Consider the following 23,472-nt stretch of genomic DNA (forward strand, 5'->3'; position numbering starts at 1 on the left):
AGACACACTGAAAAGCCATGGACAGAAAAGTCACTTAAAGTATTTATATAATCTCTCCTTAGAAATGTCAGAAAATATTATTTTATGATACTGTGACATATCATGAGGACAGGGGATTTAAGATACAAAAGCACAATTCAACATGAAGAAAACTAATTTATGCACCAAGTTACTCTTTAGAGAACCAACTTTCTATTCAATTTTAATCAATTTGACTGAGCAGAGATCTGAAACATAATACACCAGAAGAGATAAGCCAGGACCTGCTCTGTCTCTGAGGCATCTTGAATTACATCTATGCAGTGTCACTCTTACTGTATAATTAATGGTTTTTATTTCAAAATCCATTTACATTAACTGATCATGGATTGACACAGTTAACTTTACAAAGGTGGAGCTAAAAAATAACTTTGAAAGACCCTACTCAGATTTCTCTATATGTAATTGCAACACATGTAACCATGCACATAAAACCAAACACTGAATCATCAAAGTTTTTCAATGCTGAACTTCCAGATTTTTATGGTACATAATCCTCTAATTTTTATTTTTCTAAACAAAACAATATATATAAAAATACAAAAGAATATGTTTCTTATTTCTAACATGGGAAATAAGAGAACTCCTACCCAAAAACATTTTGAAAGAAACAGTACGGATTTTCAGGGTCTAGACAGTGCATTTGTTCTGATTAAAGATATCTTCAGTATAAGATTTCATTATTCACATACCTGTTTTTGATGTGGTAATATATTGCAAGAGCTACACTGTAAAGAAAAATACAGAGTTAAATATCTCAGGACTGTCAAATTATATTATTTGTCACATTAACATGCAAATTTAAAACCTAGCACAATGCTTGACAAAAAGTATGCTCAACAGCCTATTTTATTCTGTTCACTGTTAGATACCAGGAAAATCGCTGTGAACAGACAATTTTATAATATTTGTTCAGTACACTCCAAGTGCCTCCTTTTCACTAGTAGTGAAGTACCTTACAAAAATACTCATATTCCACATACCAAGTTGCACATACCTTCCATTTAATGCCCTACTCCACTAAAGTCAATAATAAAACTCCTACTGACTTCTAAGGTTGAAGATAAAGTACCACAGGCACTGGACATTCTCTTATATTGTTTGCTAATGCTGCCAGGCTAACACAAAAATGGTTTAATCACCATTAGCTTATGATTTTATATTTAAATCCATTAACTTTTGTCTGCCTTTTTATGTAGTCACTCACATACCAGACTTAAATACCAGGCTCCTGAAGTTTTATGGCATCAAGTTACTTATTTTAGCTTAGGAAAGACAACTCCTCGAATAACTTACTGCCTTATGCATTTCCCATGTTCTCAACCACACTGTTTATATTCTGTGCAAAGACAAAACATGTCCTTATATTGACAGAAAGCTAAGATTTTAATTATATAACTGATCTCATTCACATTTGTGACTGAAGACAATAAAGACATGGCTTCTCATGATTAATCTCCAGATTATTCTCCAGTTTTCAACTCATGACTCCAGCTTTATCAAAGGACACATGCTTTACTCATGATAGAGCTTTATTGAAGGATAAAGTAGAACCAGCACCCTCGCTACTTGTTCCAGCAGCATAAAACCCAGCCAAAGCTAAATGGGAAGGAGGAGGGAGTTCACCGATTCTGTTTGTTGACAATTTGACTTGTCAGTAACTCACTGTAAAATGCATACATCTTATACAGACACAAAATTCCCCCTCTTTTCTTCTCCATAAAAGGTCTCTTAGAACAATGAATTGGTTGCTCTATAATTTTATTCCAAACAGACATACTGTAAGTTAGGAAAAAAGTATACTATTTGAGCTACCTTGTTAGCAGAATTTTAAATTATTTCAGGTTTGGTTTTGGTTTTTTTGGTTCTCTCTTGGTTTTTTTTTTTTTTTTAACTGCCATATAGTGGAAAATACATTTTACTAACTTTGTATGAGCATTTTCACTTTTCCTTGGCTGCATTACAAGTTTTTAGATCATAAATGCTTTTTAAATTGTATTTTTTCTATAGATACATATTTAAGGAATTAAGAGATACCATGGACATTTAAAGGACAGTCCTCACTGAACATAAAAACCACATTTATTAATGAAATTAATTTGATTGAAAGCTATTCACAAAATGAATTAGCCCTAAAATTTAAATTATGCCTGTAGGTATACACTTGAAGCTCCAGTTCACTTTATGAAAGCAGACACAAGAACCTATGTGCAGAGCTGTGCTTGGTGCCCATATGCTTGCTTTTGTAGCAAAATGTCAAATTAAGTTTAGAAAATATTTACTATTTAGAAATCTGTAACAGAATCTGAAAGTCTTTCAGAGCTGTAATAGAATAATTCAGGTCTAAGTTTCATTCTGATTTTCATACGCTGGTTCAGCTGGTACTCGGTGTGCAGAAAAGAAGATTATGGAGTTTCCCCATCACCCTACCCTGGCCACGCCAATGATGCTGCAGATCTCCAGCAGATTTGCTAATATTTTAAACACACCAGTGCATAATATGACCCAGAAGAAATAAATGAGCTGGCCAAAATACATCCCTCATAGATTTACCTATGTGCACTAGTCATTTATCTGCAGAGACCATCCAGATGGGGGAAGAAATAAAGTTGTACTACAAAAGCAATAATCCTGCAACCTCCCCACCCTTAGGTCTGTTAAATGTGCAGACAGGAGAGGTGGAAAAAGACTCTTCACCCAGAGGCCTCATGTGCTAGAGTCCAGTTTCTCACCCCACATAACCCCCTGTCAAACCCTCTGACCCCTTGCAGCTTCCAGCCCTTCCCACGCCAGCAGCCTGGCCCCTGTCCTGCCCAGCCTCCCACCTGCACCCAGCGCCGGCTCTTCCCACAGCTCTGCCCACCGCCACACACCACAGCTCTCCCTCAAAATTCACCACCTTGCTCCCTCCCAGCTTGTCTTTCTGTCTCCTCTTTGACAAGGCTGCTGCTGGCCACCATGGCCCGCTGAAAACGCTTCTTGGCTGCTGCAGACAACTGAACTCTTTCTTTCCACAAGTAGTCTCAGTTCTGATGCAAAAAGGGACCCAAAACAGACTCAAAAGGCTGCACTTACAAAAATCTGCACGCAAAGGATTTTAGACTAGAAGAGAGAGATTCCAGGAAGAAAAAAAGAAACCACCTCAAAAAAGAAAAACCTTTTTCATTTTTAAGTTACTAATTAAAGAAACTTGAGGAAAAGCAGAACTGTATTTCAGGCAGAAAGAGCTGATGAGGAATTGAATGATGTGTCAAGTCTGACTGCAAATCCCTTCTCCACTCCCCTCTTTTTTCCTTAAACAGAAAAATTAAGAACATGCTTTAGTGATCACCAACATCACAATCTCTTTTGGACGTGTTAGTCTGCATATATTTGTCTCTCATGTAAGTATCTCTGTAGTACAAATTTTGTCTTAGTAAATTTTCGCATTTGAGTACACCAAGGTAACCAACCTGCAAACAACTCAAGAGATTGTACCAGCAATCATGATGAACAAACAGCATAAAATGCCTGAGCATTTGTTCTCTCATTTTTCCCCTTACTGTACAAAATGTAAAGAACAATAATCTATAAATATCAATTTCATTTCTCTCCAAATCTAAAAAGGCACCAGTGAGACCTGAAATGATCATCTGAGACATCCCCCAAGGGTAAGCCCATGTACACACCACATACAAAGCAAAGCTCCCCACTGCTGTGTAAAAAAACTGACAGTGCCCTTGTACTCAATAAGGAAACTCATCTGGAGGCAATTAATTTCCATTTCAAACAGAAAACTGGTAGGAAAGCTTGGCAAATGAGCAGTTTCTCATGAACAGAAAAGAGCTCTTCAATTTCAGATAATTCCAAAATTCTGAATAAAAAAGTACCCGAGTAAGTTTTGAGGACTCATCCAAAGCAAGTGCCCAGTTGAACACTGAAACACAAAGATTTCAGCTGCTGGAATTCGAGATCCTTAATTGCTTTCTGTTGAGATATGCAGTATTGGGAGGTTGATTCTGCACGGGCCTAAAATAAGACTAATACCCTTTACTCATCCTATTCACTACCTCTGGAACATGTTTGAATTAAATAAATTTACTACTTCAAAAACTAAATAAATACATATATATAATGTAGGTTTTAGAAAAAAAATAAAATTATAAAACCCACCATTTGATGGTATACTTGAGGTTTGGTTGACTGACTGTGCTGTCATCCAGAAAAATAGTGGAGCAGGAACTGTACTTCCTTCTCAACTGCCCAGGAGGATGCTATGAAAAACATGCAAAAGAACAATGGCAATTATGTAATACCAAAGCATTTTTCTTAAGAGATGTAAGAATTAAAAAAAAAAAAAAAAAAACCAAAAAAAAACTCTGTCTCTCACAATGACACACACAGTAATGTGATCATGTTTTGAAGCAGTTTAGAAATAATTACCAGTACCAAAGTCACAACAATCCCTGCCTGAGCCTTGACTAATGCTTTCAAGTCCCAGACTCCTCTCCATCTCTCCTTCCCCAAAACCATGCAAAAATTTTTTTGTGCAGAATTAAGCAAATACATAAACACATTTAGAAAGCAAAGATGAACAAGACCTATGTTTCTGTCTTCATTCCAATACAGTAAGTGGAAGAGTGAAAAAGAAATTGTGTTAACAATGAAGACTGATAGAGAAACAGATATAAAACCATGCTTGGAGAAAAGAGAATCAAAAAACCAAAACCCAAACAAATCCTAACAGAGTGAAGTAGGGGAAAGACATCATTGCAGTAACACTACTAAAACCTCTAAAAATAGGGAAAATTCAGAAAAATGAATTCATCAAGACTAGATGGTTATTAGGAAGAAAACTGATCAAAGGATGCAAGCGAAACTGGATATGCAATTACAATTCTACTTCTGCACTACCGTAGGAAAACTTTGGAAAGCTCAGACAACAAAATGATGTTTGACAGCACTACTTATTTCTCAAGATTCTTTGTTGAGAAGGCTTCTCCTTCAGCTGTTTAGAGCAGCTGGCATTCGACTGGCCTAAAGAGAATAGTTTCATCATATCAGCTAATATCTAGCACAGTCATTGACACTCTTTGATATTATCCTTGCTTATTCTACCTACACTAGGGAATAACTTGACCAAGAACCTGTGTCATGAAAGTTAGGACCACTCAAATTACATGTTTAACTTAGAACAGAATAGGTTTAAAATTCAGTTGGCACATCAACATGGAAATTTTAATTTGCCATACAACATACATTGTTTCCAGTGTTTCAGTGGAGAGATCAATGTCAATACCATCAGTGGAATCCACAGGCATTTACCAGCTCAGAGCAACTGAGCATCGAGGCTACGGTCCTGTGACTCCTACCTCAGTACATCTTCCCTTGCCTAATTCCAAAACAGATATTATTACAAGTGCCAGAACTCCATCATCTCACTAACGTTTCATTTTCCACAGGCAGCAGACTTCTTAGTAGCATTCACTAGATACAGAACAGATAGACTCCTGGTAAAACCTACATGTATCTGAGTCATCTTTCTGTTTTTCCCAGCTATGAGTGAAAGAGGAAGCAAAATCTTCTATTAATTGAAAAATGGTAATTTTCTGAAGCTGTTATAACTGTAGAAATATTATGTTCAAATTATCTAAAAGCTCACCAACAAATTCTATCAAGGTTCCTCACTTGACCAATAAAATCACAGGCTGAACTGCTTTTCTTGGAAGTGAAAAAGTTTACTAAGAAAATTAAAATCATCCCCTCTCAAAAATTCTCCAGGCATTTGGAAAGATACTTTGTAATACTTTGGAAGTTCACAATCCATCTACCTTCCAAGCTATTATACGTTAAGCAAGGCAATAACAGAAAATTTAGAAGCACTGGAAGCACTAATGTCATAAAATGTATTATTACTTAGCACTGATGTATACAGAGAGAATTATTGGTGATGTATAGCTTTTATTCTACCACAGTGTAGTTCAAATTTTTGGATTAGTCTGTTGAATACTTTCCACAGGCATGACAAAGGCAAAGCAACCTAAAACCAGCTGAAAATAAGAGTGTTTAGGGGTTGAAAAAAAGGGAGAGGAACAGACATTTCAACATCATTTTAAAAAGAGAAAAAAAAAACACATGGAAAGTTTTAATTCCAAAATTTAATGTGAACATGTTTAAAGGTTTAGATAAAATTTAAGACAAATGGAGTGGATTCATTCAAGCCAAGCATGAGTAAAAAACAGAAAGCAACTCTGTAGCAACACCACTATCAGATTTAAATTTGCTTATGTAAACAGCACTCCAACATTTCATACATGTCAATAATTAGAGCCATGCACCTTATTTCTGAAACTAGCACACCACAGAACTCTCCACAGTTTTCAGCCCACATCACACTTCGTTAAGCTTAGAACTTTTCACGCTTCAGAAAAATATGTAGTGTCTCATGCCTCACTTTCTGTTCATAACAATGTGGCAGGAGGGGTACCTCTCCCAGTCTGAAAAATGGTGCCAAGGGTAAACCTGCTATCTTGGGTATATATACACATTTGTGCCATGTGAATATCTAACCTATCCATAGGTAAATCAACATTCCCAGCTTCTCTGATGTCCAACTGCAGCCATATGGTATGCCAGGTATCAGATTTTCTGCCTTTTCCAAATTACTGGAAAACACCCTCAGTTTCATATTCCAGCTTGACTAATCTGGAAGACATCTCAAATCCCACAGTTCAGTCAAATAGGCTTTTCTGAGTCTCCATAAAATGCTGCACAGGAACCTTCTCCATCCTTGCAAAGGACAAAAGAGTTTACTGAGTATCACCTCAGTATTCAACACTCTCCTATAGAGAAACCGCCTTCAGTGTCCATTTCAGTGGGTTAAGTCCACATTCAAAACTGTACAGGAGCTTAATGTCTTCACATTTCAAATCCATCACGGCTGACCACAAAAATGTTCCATTTAGGCAAGTCAGAGAGGCTCTAAGTGAGAAAAATCAGAAGAGCTGAGAAAGACTATAAGGCCTTTGAAGAAATCAGCCAAACTCTCTAACATTAATAGGATCTTTCTCAGGTTCTGTCCCATCTTTAAGGCCAACATGGGGAAAGAAAGGACTGGTACACCTCCTTTTATAAATCATCATATGCAAACATGACAGCACAGGACACGTGGAGCCTTGACAATCCCTACTATTACAAATATTTACAAATTAAAAGCAACTCATTGATATGAAGTGGGATTTACTTTATGTGTACTTTAACTTGTAGCAGTAATATTTTTGTATCCAAGCTGAGACTCAGTAGATGTCACACTTCTCGACTTCAGCAAGACTGCAGACTTCATCTCACACAAAATTCCCAAAGGGGGAAAACAAGGAAAACGTGGCAAGTAAAAACACTTGGGAAACTACACTTGGGTTACCCAGGGATCACGTTCAAATTGGAAGGTTGAAGTAAAGGACATTCCACAGAGGTCTCATCTACTCAATGTAAAATATTGAGCAATAACTTTTGTAACAGAATCAAGGTATTTTTTACTGAATTTGCAGCTGGCACTAACTTGCCCAGGACTCTCTTATAAAAAAAGGAAAACATCATAGAGGATTTACAGAGTTATCATGTATACATACAGCAGTGTAGAGCACCCTTCCACTCTCTTCAGCTGGAATTTTATGTCCAGTTTTGACCTCTGTATTTCAAGAAAGATGAATTTATTTCAGCAAGTCAGGAAAAGAGAGTAGCAAGATTAATCAGAGGTTTGAAAAACCCGATTTAGAAGGAAAAACTGAAAGACTGGACAGGTTTTCTCCAGAAACAAAACAATAATAATGGCCTTATACAATTTTGAAGGGAGTTCCAAAGAAGAGAACGTTGTTCTCCATGACCATTGTGGATGGGATAAGAAAAAGCAGGCTTATATTGAACTAGGGAAAATTAAGATTGGACATGAAAATGTAAGGGGAGGTGATGGCAAAAAACAAAACACACAAAAAAACCCCAACCAAACCATTACCTTTTTCTAATAGCAGGGATAGCTTGAGTGATAGAACTTCCATCACAGAAAGTTATAAAGAAGTAGAACAAACATATGCCAGGAATAGTTTAGAGACAGATTTCTGCTTTTAGGCAAATCAGACTGAACAACCAGTTGAAATTAATTCTGGACCAATTTTCTATCATTTTGTGATTTCTTTTGGTGGGGAGGATTTGTAGCTCTTTACTCCAGAAGTAGTTGTTATTTTCTCATTTTAACCAAAGATGTTCATTAAGAAATGCTGACATTATAGGTTACAATGAATACCTAATAACTGCTTTGTGGAATTTCTTTCTTTATAGGAAAAGATGTGTAATGAAAAAAAAATGGTTTTATAACCTGCTAAGCTTTTACATGTGTTACAGAACAAGCTGTAAAAGATCAAGATTCAAGGCACTTCCATTAATGCCAGGTGTTTCGGTGTTTCTAGCTCTTAAAAAAAAGTAGTTTTCCCCTCTTGCACAGCCAGGACTACAGAAATATCACTGCTTTATTTTTCTCCCAGCTTCATCCTGGAACTTTCCAACCTTCCAAATCAATTTTGTTTTAAGATGTTTGAACAACAGGATTTACTTGAAGTTTACATAAAATCAACTTAACAGAAATAGAATGGCTTAGTTCGCCATCAAAATCATACAAGTTCTGCAGAACTGCTTCTATGTACCTGCTATGAAAGGAATCACAACAAATTCCTAATTAAGTCACAATCAGAATACACAAAACTATTAATTTCTTTCAGTCTTCATTTTAGCACCACTCAGAAATTAAACCTAATTTTGTGCGGAAAGAGGAAGTGTTACTATTTCTTTTGTTAAAATAGTCATTTTGGGGTGTTTTGGGGTAGAAACATCTAACAGTTGGGTGCACACTGACCAAAACCCACACTCAGAACTGAAAAGAAAGGTGCCAGCCAGCTCTGGCCTGGAAGCTCTTTAGCCACACTAGTGTGGCACTCAGCCCTGATGCTCAGCAGGATTTGTTCATCTGGGTGCAACATTTCCCTAATGAAGCTCTACAGCTTTTGTACCAGAGCTGGCCTTCAGCCAGGCAGCTTCCAGTTTGGCAGAGGAGGAGCTTTAATCTTTCTCAGTGTTCTTTTGCATTTGTCCATCAAAAGATAATTTGCAGCTTCTGTCCTAAATAATGACAGTACTCTCTCTTCCATCAAACCAGGTGTAAGTTACTGCATGATTTTAAAAGGTACTATTAAATAGTATTTCTGTCCATGGAAAAAATTAAGGCCTGCTTGCACCCATCTGTGGAGACATGCCCATTAGCTTCCAGGCTGTAGAGGCTGGCCAAAATGCTAATAGGCAAAACTGGCACATAAAAGTACATACAAAGCCAAATTACAACAGCAAGCCAAAATACCAGGACTGCTTCTGACTTGGAAAAGGGAGGCTCTTATCTTGGGGATCTTCTATTGCTTCAGGACATTATTTAGTTCTGACAACATTTTTCACAGAAGAAACATGATTTTACAGGTCAGCAAAGTGCTTCCAAAATCAAGCAAGTCATGCAACACAACTGGTCTGCACAGCTCTGCAAAGCTCTGCATTTATTTTCATCTTGCATAATTTGATACTACAGCACAATTGTCTACACTTGGTGGCTAGACATGGGTACATTCACCTGAACAAAAGCTAGAGGAAACTTCACCATTGTATGCTTACCTTTTTCTGCCAACATCTACAATAAAAAAAAAGATCCAGTGCAACCACTGTTGTACCACCCATTGTACCTCATCAGTCTATGATATGATTCAGCCTTGTCCTCAGTGGACTAGTTACACAAATGTTTGATAATGTCCAAAATGGATGCCTTAGGCTAGATCTGTACTTGCAAGACTTTTTGCTCTCAAAGCTTGTCCTTACTCATGTCAACTACAGAAAACTATGTCAGGGTACCATCGAGCTCTTGGGGGGCTCAGCAACCATTGGTAAACTCTTCTTCAGCATGTACAGGCCCTACTTAACCACTGATAAAGCACCCTCCTTTACAAACCTCAAAGATTAAATATTACTTTTAACACTAAAAACAGCTCAAAGGCTTATACTTACATAGTGTATAACTGCTAGTGTTGTACAATTTGATCAGAGCGACTTCACTAGGCTCCCAGCACAGCAAGTATTGCATAGCAGCCTTCTAAAAGAACTCTCCTACATGCTCCCATTCCACCTTAAAAGTTATCCTTTGTTCCCCCCCCTACAAAACTTTATCACTTCATATAACTTATTGCCTTGAGGCTGATAGGAGAGGTAAAATTCTTCACCCTTGAGGTCAGAAAAAGAAGCAAGGGGCTGAAAGACATTAAAAAAAACCATTTCAAGCAGTAAGTTTAGGTAAACCATTAAAGAAAACCTGTTCATTCTAACTTATTGGAAGCCTGAAAAGCCTCTGAAACAGCATTTGTCAGGAATGGCATCAGTATAGGGAATGTGCTAGAGGGGTCAGACGGCCTATAAAGGCCCCCTCTAGACATGTATTTTTGCGATCTTGCAATGGAGAGGAGCAAAGACCACATTAAGCAATCTCTAAGAGAGCTTCAAGAGCACTTGTGAAGCCTCTAATCTATCTTTCAGTTTATCTTGTTTTTCTGAGTAAGGAATGTTAATTAAAATATCTTAAGGCATTTGGACAGCAATTATAAACCTTTACAATAGCCAGCCTCAGGCAGTCCACTTAAAAACATTTCACATTTTATGTTGTGCTTTGCATTTTTCACAGATTAAATTACTTTTCAGACTATGTTCCCATTTCAACATGTATCTTATTTACTCTTATAATCACTAGCTGAAAGGACGTGACTACCAGTCACATGCCTAGTAGTTTTACAATAGAGAAGCCAAACAGCCTCTTTATCCACTCTGACAAGAAAATTTGGGGACTACACAGGAGCAAATACTACATATCATTTCAAGCATGCAAAAAGCCTCACAGAAATTGCTTGTGCCACAACCTGTACAGCAAAGGACCCCTCTGTTCTCCACCAGTCCCCATTGTAGGGCTGCTTCCAGGAAGAAGCTTCCCCTGATGTGAATCACTGCAGGGTGACTTACAGGGACTGGGGTTCTGACACGCATGATGCCCAAGAACTTTTCTCCAGGACACTGAAAAAATTTTTGTCTATACACAGATGTTTGTTTTTCTACCTGGAATGATAAAAACAGTATTAGTGTGCTGGAATCTGAACATCTAGTTGCTGGGTAGCAGACAGTGGAAGTCATGTCCAGATCCCTAAACAAGACGATGCTGGAAGGAAGCTGTTGCTACAAAGCTGATGAAGGGTCACCAAAAAAAAAGTGGGAGAGAGATTACTTCCCCTTACCTTCCTTCCCTTTATCTTCCTTCAGAAATATTCCAGTATGTAAAAGATATCTTTATTTTTACTGGATATTATTGCTCATAGACACAGATTCAACTCTAAGAGCATATCTTGTCAAGAAGTGAAGAAAGTACTTTGGAAACAGCATTTTCATCTTGCCTGAAAGGGAAAACTTCTAGAAAAACTTGATGAAAAACAAATTTTCCCTCCCCTGCTCTTCTTTCTCCTGAAGGAAAATAAATAAATAAATAAATAAAAATCACCTACTGTAAAGAACTAACTACTGCAAAAAATAATAAAAGATTCACTTTTTCTCCACCCACCCCCTCAAAAACTATAAAACATGTCTTCCTGTTTGCTTTCCTTGTACAGGCAGAGGTACTGATGAAATCTCCTCTCTCTGAAAAAGGAAACACCTGTATCTCAGTCTGTGCCTTTATCCCCCTCAGCAGCTTGACTAAGTAGATTAAAAGAAAAGTGCACACTGAGGCAGCATTAAAGTCATAACAAAAAAACAACAACTGCCAGTTCAACAGGAAAGGGAAGTAGAGTCTGCTGCAACTGCTTAGAAATTAAAATAGGCTGGAAGAAAGCAAACACGCCAGGTACACTGTAGGTAGGTAACTTCCAGCACTGACAAGGATGCTGGAGGTTTTGCAAAGGATCCAGCACCACCTCCAACCTGTCACCTGTTTCCCTGGGCTCCATGGGAAGACTGAGAGATGATGACTTCTCCGTAGCACCCTGTCACCTCCACTTTCATTCCTTCCCCTTTGCCCTCCTCACCCCCAACAGATGCTGGCTTCTTCCATCACACTGACTGACAAGGTGAATCTGAAACTTGGCAACTGCCAGCCTTTGACAAAGTACAATAAATCAAAGCAGGGACCCACTATTTGTATTTGGGGATGAAAGGAAACTATTCAGCCAATTAAGATATTCTACAAGCAAGAAAGGAAAAGAACAGTGGTGTTATGCTGCGAAAGTGCATTTTAAAATGAGAGTCAATATTAATTCATTAACTTAATTTTCTTCATACATAACATTTTGAAACTGTATTTGTATAAAACACAATTCTCATCTATTACTACACAGAACTAGACAAGCAGTTAAAGAAGAAAAAGCACAACATTTCTTGATGCTTCTTTTGCTAGACAGCCACCCTGATCATCTGGGAGATGTTAAACTCTGCCTGCAAAATAACCAGTAAGATAGTGCACAAAAGAATAAAAATATATAAAATATTTCATTGCTCATCTTGGTTATTTGTCACAAAAGGAGAATAAGTACAAAAGACTTATAAAATAAATAAATAAAAAGATGACATTATGGTAAAACCACAGAAGAGAAGCATGTTTTATTATGGTGAAGAGTGGTAAAAGGAAGACAAAACAATGCTCCAAAATTTATGTCCTCTGGCTTGTTCCCTCCAGAGCAGATGTGGGGACACAGAACTTCACATCAACAAGGAAAGAGATGAATAGCAATAGCTCCTGTTATTATGCACTTAGCACACACTGAAAAATGGTGCAGAAGAACTGATCAACCAACAGGGCATATCATAAATTTATTTATCATGTAAATACTACCCATAATTTCTCACACACAATTTAAAAATTTAACTATTTCCTCAAATTTCTTCAAACAAGGTGGTCCAGGACAATTATAATGGTTTCCTGCAGTCTACAACCCTAAACACAGTACCCAGTTAAAGTCTACAGCACCCACTTCAAAAATGATCACCAGTTTGTGTGTCAGCTTTAGCAGACTGAATAACTGAATATTTAGGAAGTGCTGAATGAATACTCACAGACATGCTAAAGCAACAGATTAAATATCAATGGCCACATTTGAAAATATCGCTTATCTATGGGTACGGGCTAAAAAACCTGACTGACTTGTAAGGACACACACAGAGAAAGACGTGGTAAGGACTTCAGCTTCATAAAGGTTATTTTTAGCTTTGTAATTCTGAAGAAGTACTTTATAAATACAAAAAAGTCAGACTTAAGGAAGCAGTAAACCAGACTACTGGGGGAAGTTTACATTGCTGTAACCTTAGTCAATGCTTTGAATAATATTGGGGAAAAAAAAAAGAAATTAGGAGGCAATATAGTGCTTAGGGTATCAACTGCATAAGCTGCTACACCGAGTTCTCAACAACAAAACTCCTCAGTGATATGACCATCCTTCCCTTGTCTGCAACAAGCCCAGCGTGGCCGAAAAATATTTTATGCCAGAGTTCGCAATAGTGTGCTTCCAGCAGCACTTGTAGTAGTCATCTCTGTTCAGTCCACCACACGTATCCCCTCACAGTCTACCTAATGCAGAACACATCTTCTGCATGACATTAAGAGATTCAGGACACATGGGAATTTAATCCACAACACGAACTGGACTGTCACAGAAACTCAATTAATAAATACCTTGCTTTGCAGTGTCTACATACTCATTTTTTTGCATTGAGCCCTCCAAGTTTGAGGGTAAAAAGCATGCTGGAAGTTACAGAGCACACAGTATTAAGTTTACAGGAACCCAGTGCATTAGCTTTACAAGTAATTTTATAACCATACAATTGCACTGCAAACCACCCTCACATGCACTGTAAACAATGGAAGTGTTTTACAGGGGAATAGAAGGTGAGAAGCACTGAGAATATGTGCTAACCTGTGGGGCCAACTTTAAGGCTCTTATAAGCCTCACAGTACCTCACGATTTCTCAAAATCTCTTGGGAAACTGAAAAATCTCAGTTTGCTTTTGAAGTCAGGCAGTACTTTCAGAAACACTCAGCACAAACCAGTTCTGCCAGCAAATGAAGCAGTCCTGCCTTCTCACCCTACTCGGCGGCTCATTCCTGCCTCCATGCCTCCCTCCACATTTAGGAGCAGATCCATTTTAACTTTTAGCCGTGCTGAATCTATCTGCATTCGTGCCCCAGTTTACCTGGAGCTGCACAAATGTTTGCCCCAGCACAAAGGGATGCAGAGGCTATAAACCACATCTGCTTCTTTCAGCAGCTGTACTGGCTTAACAATGATTCATGAAATTATGGTTTATATTTCTAGACAGAGAAAAGTTTGAGAACTTCTCCCCATTTCACCCTAAAGGCAAATACCATTTGGGAGACAATTAGTTCCTTCCCTCCTCAATTTTACTGAGGCATGACTCCAGACATTTCAGCACAAGGCTTAACATACTGGGAACCGCACTGGTTCCAGGTGCTTCAGTAGCACAAATAATACTAACTGGGGCAAAGAGCCTGGTCCTCCAACCAAAGCAGGCTACAGGGGATTTGCTCTCAGCTTCACTAAGAATTTGATTCAAACAGAAAAGAACTGAAATGAAAAATGCCCGGGGTACACAAGTGTATCAAAACACCATTTTCATATTCAGCATCTACCACGTGTCAATCCACATTTACATTGCACCAACACTGGTCAGGCACTTCAGAACGTCTGTGTAAATATCAAATGCTGCAGCTCTCTATCAAAGTACACTTGCATACAAATGTAATTTAAAGTTTTGAGAGTTTCTGTAATAATTTTTACAATCATACTAATGTGCGCAGCTCTTTGTCTCAGGTACCAGTCACCTATGTACATCGGTTGTGAGCATGACAGGGTCTTCAAACCAACAGATCTGTTCCACTAACTCAATAGCCAAGACCTATACTTCTGGATCCTGATGCAGAACAGACATGTGAAGCATCAGCACTCTCTCACCAACATGGAAATCATGTGTGATAACTCTTATTTACTGTATAATATAGACAACAAGGAGAAAGCTGCATAGCGAGGCATTTTCACTTACGTGGTTTATATAGAGACTCTTGCGTTTTTCTCTCACTGCAAAAACACAAAATATGATAGAAATATTACATGACTATTTTTCCCGATTAAGCTTCTTATATACCATTCATTATAAAAAGAGCAGGAGGCTATCTATGTGCAACATTATCATTGCTTTTGTACCAGTCAAGTATACTTATATATCAAACACAGAAGGCACATATATCTGTATGCATTAATGCATTCAGGCTCACTAGTGTGGTGATGGATTAAAATTCTCATCCTTTTGGGTACTTCACCAGGCGTTGGTCTGCATGGGAAAGTTAATATGCAATAAGCTGCGGTCCAAGTTAGCAATGGATTAGCCATCCTTCACCAGTTCTCTGTGTTGGCACTCCTGAACCACCAGTACCTTTGTGCAAGGTACTTTGCTGCACAGTGGCCTACACTACCTTGCAGGTATGAAAGCACCTAAATAGCTACACCATGGAGTTAGCAGATTCTCATCATAGCTTACTGTGCACTAACTCCCATAGAGGAGCCTTGAAGCCATATATGCATTATATCACTGCCTTCTGCAACCATCAGGCGCAAGCCTGAAACTGTTGCTCATGCTGGATATAACAATGAAAAAGTATTACTTTGGTGAGTATGAACCAGTCACCACAAGCAAGGGTTGCAAGTCAAAGCCACAATTAGCCAAAATATTCAGAAAGTAAACAGCAACAACAAGGGAGATAGATCTATAGAGTCTTAATTGTCAGGCAAATGCTTATTACAGCTGATTAAATATACTCTCTTTAATTTTTTTAAAGCACTTTCCCAATTAACTCACCCCATAGAGAGCCTGTGGAGCTCTGTTCCAGTGAAAATACCACAGCATTTAGGATACAAGTCTGGAGGCAACTAACACATAAATCAAACTGCAGGATAAAAATAGTAATGGTTTCATTCCGTAGGTGATTAAATGCACTTTGCTGCATCATGATTTGAAAGCTATGCAACCCAATGCACTTAGCAAAATAAGAGTGTTTGTAATGGTGGGATAGCCTGTCCATTCCCTGTTGGATGAGAAGCCATTATTTGTGATTTTTTATAAGCAAGCAATCTCACATAAAAAAGGCTGTATGTGCAAATACTGTGAAATAATTGTGTTTAATGCAGACATAAAATGAAAAAAATAAGAAAAAACTTTTAAAAAATCCTTACATAATTTTCCTCCCAGGGAGCAGAAAGGAGAATCACACATGACAGATGTTAGCCATGTCACTTATACATGCTCAGATCCACAATTATGGACATTGTATTAGAAACAGAATTAAACAGGAACAGCAGGAAAATTCTGATAGTCTTGTAAACAGTTAAACTGCTTGAAATCCAGCTAAAACACTGCACTACACTTAAGTTCCACACACTGCATTTATCACCAGCAAGGGACATAAGTAATCTAAAGGGAAACAACAAAATTACGGTAGATACTCACTTCTAAGAATAGGCAAAGTATTTGTCTAGTATTGCAGATTACAATGTACAGGCAGTAAACAATTCTGATAAGCTGCATGTAAACCTAACAGAGTACATAACTGAAAATTAACACCTGTTAACTGCAAAATTTTGAATATAGTTAAGTATTTAACAGTGTTTTAATCACAAACAATTAAACCACATACAAAGTTCTTATGGACAAAATCCTATAAAGACAGCCTGCACATACACTCCAAATTCCATTTTAATCACCTTTTTTCCCCCTACCTTAGTTTTTCTCTTCTGTATTTTCCCTTGTATCCATTATATTATTCAATTCACCAGGAAAGTAAAATTTACCAAAGCAAGAATATCACTCATAGCTCATTCTCATTTGCCATTTCAATCTCCAGAAGACTATATTAATGTATTTATACACACTCCTCACTTCTCCCTGCTCAATCAGTGCTTGTGCTGCACATTCTTCTAAGCACCACATTGACCTCCTTGCCCTTATTTTCCTCATAAAACAGAAATTCAGTTAGCCTGGATTCCCCGGTGAGGGACTACGAGAAGGCAGCTGTGCTGTTGTGCTTCTGGACCACTCTGTCGTAGCGTAAGGCTCAACTCTTTCCAGAACATATGCCAATGGGAATCGGGCATAACAGAAACCTATTTTGTCACAACTGCTGTCTTCTGTGATCACAACCCTCCCTTTAAACAGGGGAAAGACAATTATTACACAAGGAAAAAGGCCACTTCTGCCAAGCTAAAATGATTGTAAAGGGGTAATTCCATCACTTGGCTTCAGTTATTTTAAAGACGCTTTGCACTGCTCACACAGCACAGTGTGGTCTTCAGCAGACCGGACCGTACTGTTATAATAAACAGTTATTGTGTAGCATAAACTCCTAACTGCAACTCCAGGCTTTTGGCTTTCAAGCATGGTGTTTTGATGAAATGAAGCTGGATAGATTTAGAGTCAGTTTAAACAATTAAACTTCTATTTTCTTTCTAATATTTTAAAACTTGAAAGCTGGAATGGAACTCTTCAAGTGGAGACTGAGATGCTGCCAAATTGTCTTAGTTTTCCTCATTTAAGGCCAATGACCTGCCCATATTTCTGCAGGCACTTTCATTTGTTATTGTTGAACTTTCACAATAGTAGGAAAATATATTATCCTGAAATAAAAGGGAGTGAGAAAATATACACACACTTAACATACATGTATGTACATGTTTGTGCATATGTATGTGTGTATGTATTTTTCACTGAGCTGGAACAGAAACTTTCTTTGTGCAATTTCTATAGGCTATCTTAATGTTACCCATATCAGGATCAAAGACAAAATCCTTGAGGATTACATCAATAAAAATGTCTCGCATTGTGGGGGCTTGTAATTCATTCCTTTTTGTTTGATTGGAGACAGGAGACTGGTCCTAGTTAACATTAAAGAGTAAGTGCAGCGAACTTCACTTCTATCCACTACATAAATACAATTTTCTTTGTCTGAAGCCCTTTGTTGCACTAATACTGTAAAATTCAGCCAGTACACTGAATACATAAAGCCTAATGTAAATTCGAAGAGGTGGACAGCTGTGACTCGCTTACAGGAAAGACCATTACCAGCACACTGAAGTAGCAACCATTGCACTCTTGCCATTATAAGGAAAGGAAGTTACATTATTGGAGTGCTAAGGTTTGGAAACCCTGGCTTAACCACAACCACACACTAAAGAGTGCATGGCTTTTCAATCACCTAAACCATCCTGTTTACAAACAGCAAACAAGGGAGAACTTGCATAAAGCACTCATAGAAGTTAAAGAGAAAAAAAGGTGATATTCTTTACTAGCTCCCTAAACTGGGAGAATTACACATGTAAGATTCAGCACCTAGAAAACTCACACAAAGACTTGGAAATGTTTAGAAAAGCTACTTTAATTAGGAATCAAATGAATATTTATTCTGTCTTCAACTTTTCTACAGATTCATTGAACACTCAGGTAATTAAGGATGCATTCCCACTACCAACTAAGAGGGACAGGACAGATGTAGATGTTTAGCATGGCATGCAAGCTTCACAGAACAATGGGAAATTCACACCATGTAACATTCAGAGATGCCATGTCCTTTCTCATTATATTTGGGGTAGTCAGCTTGTTGCTCTTCACTCACATGTTGATCACAAGCAGCTCAAGCACAGCTCCTATGACAGGACAGTACTACAAGATTACCAGTGTGGCTGAAAGAGTATAAGGCTACTAGGAAGCCAAATGCGGAACTGCCTGAAGGTAATGTTGCCAAGTCACTCTAGCATGTAGTTATGGACTTGGTCCTTTCCTGCTGTAGAAACATATAGTGAATGCTCAAGAGTCACAGATACATCCTGGATGAAACCTTGAGTCTTGATGTCCCTCAGCTCTCCATTTTAAGTGTCTGCAGTTCTTGTCTATAGAAATATTTTCACTTACAGTCAACAGGAAGGTTTTCCAGCCCAATACTATACAAGTAACGGAGAAAGGTAGTTACATGTCCACGTTTGGTGTTTTCAACATTGCTAGCTCAGCTGTCCCCGTTCTACACTAACTTAAGAAGTCTTAGGGGTCCCCTAGGCTCCACAGCAGGCTGTCAGAGTACAACCCTACACACCCTAAAAACCCCTTATATTTTCCCCTTAACAAGCATTTTATTGTGTTTTGGTGTTAAGCAAAATCCTTAAATAGAGTGAGGACTCCTACAGCTCACCTGGTTCCACAATGGACCCAAAGTACAGACAAGCAAAATGCTTACTACTGTGACTTGTCCCACTAGAATGAAACTGTTCTTGGTAATACATCAGCAGATAAATGTTTGCAGAATCTTTTTTCTTTTGTACAGCCAAGACAGACTTTGGATTTGCTCCATCGTGATCAAGGATAGCTGAACAGATCTTACATTCCTGTTGATAATGTTTCTATATTGTTTCACTAAATTCATTGTTCTCACTCAAAAATATGTTCTTCATACTACTTCAACTAAAGTTTCATAGACCAACTCTAGCATGGGTATAAACTGTCATTTTAAAAATAATGCTTAGAATTAACTACAGACTGTAATAAACTAACCACTATTATTACAAGTAAGATTAATCATCAGGTCTGGTGAAAATTTTAGTTGTTGGACTTTTGTTCTTTTTTTCAACAAGCTCTAACAAGAAATGTAGCATTCATATGGGATTATACAGTCTCAAAACACTATAAAAATACTATAAAATAGACATCAATCTTCATAATACAGTGTACTATGATGATATTATCATATTCATCTTACAGACTACTAAACCAGATTAGAATGGTAAATCACATTCAAAACCACAAAATAAGGCATTGACAGAACCAGGGCCGAATTCAGAAGGACAATCTGAAGGGTAAAAGAGGTACTCACATAATCAACTCTTCATTTAGGGCCTAAATGTATAGCCTCTTTGTTCTAGTCATGCTCAAAAATTAGCAAAAAATATACAGTAAGTAAAAAATAAATTATTTTTAAGTGATGTGTTTGACACTGCAATTTACTATGTAAATCAAAACCAGCATTTATAAGGAGCAGAAAGAAGGACAAATAATTCATACTGCACAGTCAGATATACAATGTAGAAACTACTTTAAAAGTCTTGGTAGAAAAAAATGTGTTTTGCATCGATTATTCATATACTCCTAAAACAACATCATACATGTCCAACAGGGAATGAAAGAGCCAGAATAAATGGCTTCTATTCTACTAACTCTATCAAGAGGCTTGCTTAACAGATGTCATTCCAGGGGGATCATTTTGGCTATGAATAAAAAAAATAGTCCAGACAAATATATGATTATATCAAATCCATAGTGAAAGAAGAAGAAAGAATGTTTGGGTGGGATGAGGGGTTCTTTTTATTAAAATCTAGTACTAAGCCCATTTAAAGTATGAGCTATATCGGAGGAAACGCTGGACTGTCTTCTCAGCTAATGTAAACTGGCATTTTCTCAAGAAAATACTCGCCACACATTTCCCAAAAGCTTGGTTTAATGTTTAAAGTTTTAAAAAAAAAACCAATAAACAGTTACATAGAAAATTTTGGATTTAGGGAAAATATTTTTAAAATACAGTTATATTAAGCTTTATCCATATTTATAGTTCTGATATAACGACTACTAGGAACTTAGAATTTCAGGACGTGACAGGACTCAAACCTGTACCTTCTGGTAATGGTCTGACAAAATAATTAACTCAAAGTGTGACTTCTTTCAACTCTAACATGATGCCTGTAAAAGCTTCTTTTTTGGGAGAGGAATTATATATTGAAAGACTATTACACGCATTCTAAGAAGGGGTTTAGAGATAAATGCAATATAGCAAATACTGTAATAAATTCAGAAACCTACCATCTGTTTGCGATTTACTGAGAAATATCGTACTGGCCCGTGGATGATCTGATGGGTTGAATTCCATGTTCAAATCTGGAAAGAAAGAAAGAATAACACAAAAACATTTATGATTATCCAATGGAATATACAGATTTTTCTCATTCTTTTTAATAAGACCAAGTTTACATACTTAAGCAACTGTTGTAAAACAAAATCCATCTTGAGGCCGACTTTTTTATCCTTCTTCACACAAGTGGCTCTTTTTGGCATGCAAATAATTTTGCATCAACACATCTCTGGGATTAGACTTCAGTTCTAAGGGCTGCTTTTGCATTAAAACAGATAAAGCAGCTTCAGAAGTTTGTACACAAAAAGTTGGGAATTACTCATTTACCATCAGTTTCTTCCTACCAAGCCCCAAAGCCACTGCTAAGCACAGGAACACAGCTTGTTATAAGTAATTATAGAAGAATTAAGTATTAAAAAACATATATGCAACCCTCTGTAGATAGATGGGTTTCCAAGATTAGATGTGATTAAAATAAGTAGTTATTGCAGCTGAATGTAAACAAGTTAAGTCTAAGGGCCAGAGTGTTTTAAAGGTCAAGATTACAAAAACTTGGAACTTTGCTTGCTGTGACAACTTCTAAAAAAACCCCCAAAACACCCTAAAAAACATTTACCAGGTTAAAGATTTTAATCTATCACATCTTATACAAACCTCTATGAATGTTATTTTCCCTATCGAGTTTAAAATCCATTTAATTTACTGGTTCCCAAATTCCACTCCACTACCAATTTTTCAAAGCTCTCATATATCCATGCTACTAAAATAGCACATCATTTTTTATTGTTTCCTTGCTCTCCCAATATGACTATCTCAACCTTAGTTCTCTCACATTCTCTTGATCTCTAGATGTACATTCTTTAGCATTTGATGCAAGTGTTTATGTGAGACTACATAGGAGCACTGTTTATCTTCTGTGATTACCCCAGGCTTTTTACATTTCCCTTATTCCCTTTTCCTATCTCTGTGAAAGCTCAGCGAAACTGGAAATTAAGCCCCAGGTCTTATGAAAACAAAACAAAGTCTTTTTGCCCAGGGGTCAAGTTCTCCAGTCAAGTTCTCCAGCTTTCCCTGTTCCTTCGCCATCCATCACCATACTCTCTTCTCCTTTTCCCTTTTATTTACCAGGTCTTCTACTTCCCTACTTTTTTCTCCTGGCCACACACCTCTCTACAAATTAACTTTCTATTTGTATTTTCCCCTTTATGCTCTCCTGGTTTTCTTTTAATCTCCCTGCATTCTGCAGCCCATGAGATGAGCAGCCTGACATGCTGCTGGTACCTAGACATAGCTTCTGGAATAAACACCATCTTCCTACTTACAAGGAAAAACCCGGAAACACAGAAGAGCAATTCCTCAGTTGGAAAGGAGGAGGATGATGATGATGATTATTATAAAAGCCACAAAGGAAAAGAAATCTAGGAATTTCAAGGGGAAGTTATTTTGATTCTTCCAGAAACCCAAATTTTTGGCCAAACTTGGAGAAATTCTAGGAAGGTCTTTTTACTACTAGGAGTCCTGACATGAAAGGACTGTGAATTAGAAAGAATGTTTTCCTCTTCCTTTCTGCATCTTGTTTAGACACAGAGAAGAAAAAAAAAAATCATCCATTGAGATAGATAGTGCTGGTAAAGATTGTTTTCCATTTCAGGATAGTTTTTCCATTAAGCTGAATTCAAGATGCAATTTATTAAGTAAAGAGTAATCAGCATTTTAAAAAGGCAAAAGACATCGTCTTTTATCATTCTCTTAATCTTTTATTAAACAGTACAATATATCACCATAAACAAACAAAAAAAATGCCCCCTTTTTTTTAAAAAAAAAACCACTACAGATAATTTTTCTATAAATCTTTTAAAGTACAGCAATGCAAATTCAGTCAACGAAACAGGACTGGCAACATGAAACTGCACTCAGCTTACGCAACAGTGACCCTACACAGACAAGCGTCCCGTTCCTTCAGGCCTAGAAAGTTATCTGCTGGGGAGTGGTGACAGCCCAGTGCAGGCTCACAGTCTGCTTCCAGGGCTGAAAAGAAAGGAAAACCAATTGCCCCATCTTGCAGTCAATTTGCAACTGTTTCAGAGTCCTGTGTTATAAAAGGTTATTACTCGGAAGCAGTAAACCAATGGAGGACTTTAAAGTCTTTCTGAAAAAAACCCATGAACTACCAAGAAGCTCTGGCTCTCGGATAAATTGTTATTCTTCAGACAGGAGCTGAAAGAAGGCCGGTGAGATCCAGCGTCAGCAGCTACAGAGGCCAGAACAGGAATTTTGAACCCTCCTGGGAGAGGCAGTTACCGCTGCCAGGCAGCCCCTGTGGTTCCTTCCCACCGCTGAACCCCACAAAGCACCACCCATCCCCTTCTCTCCACATCCCTTCTCTCACA

General features: G+C 37.6%; 1 protein-coding gene across 1 annotated transcript in view; it reads right to left on the reverse strand.

The window, feature by feature from the left end:
- Nucleotides 1-21,100, reverse strand: part of LOC104526650 (cyclin-Y) — a gene marked incomplete at its 3' end in the record, with an annotated part of 42,940 nt that extends 21,840 nt beyond the window's left edge. Inside the window, exons 1-5 of the mRNA XM_029085491.1 lie at nt 21,034-21,100; nt 16,374-16,382; nt 15,187-15,221; nt 4,192-4,292; nt 732-767 (exon numbers count right to left, since the gene is read on the reverse strand). Coding sequence (XP_028941324.1) covers nt 732-767; nt 4,192-4,292; nt 15,187-15,221; nt 16,374-16,382; nt 21,034-21,100 — 248 coding nt within the window. The remainder of the gene's footprint in view (nt 1-731; nt 768-4,191; nt 4,293-15,186; nt 15,222-16,373; nt 16,383-21,033) is intronic.
- Nucleotides 21,101-23,472: the final 2,372 nt, after the last annotated feature.

This window comes from Antrostomus carolinensis, unplaced genomic scaffold (genome assembly GCF_000700745.2).
Source record: "Antrostomus carolinensis isolate BGI_N321 unplaced genomic scaffold, ASM70074v2 scaffold3216, whole genome shotgun sequence".
NCBI classification, from domain to species: Eukaryota; Metazoa; Chordata; class Aves; order Caprimulgiformes; family Caprimulgidae; genus Antrostomus; species Antrostomus carolinensis.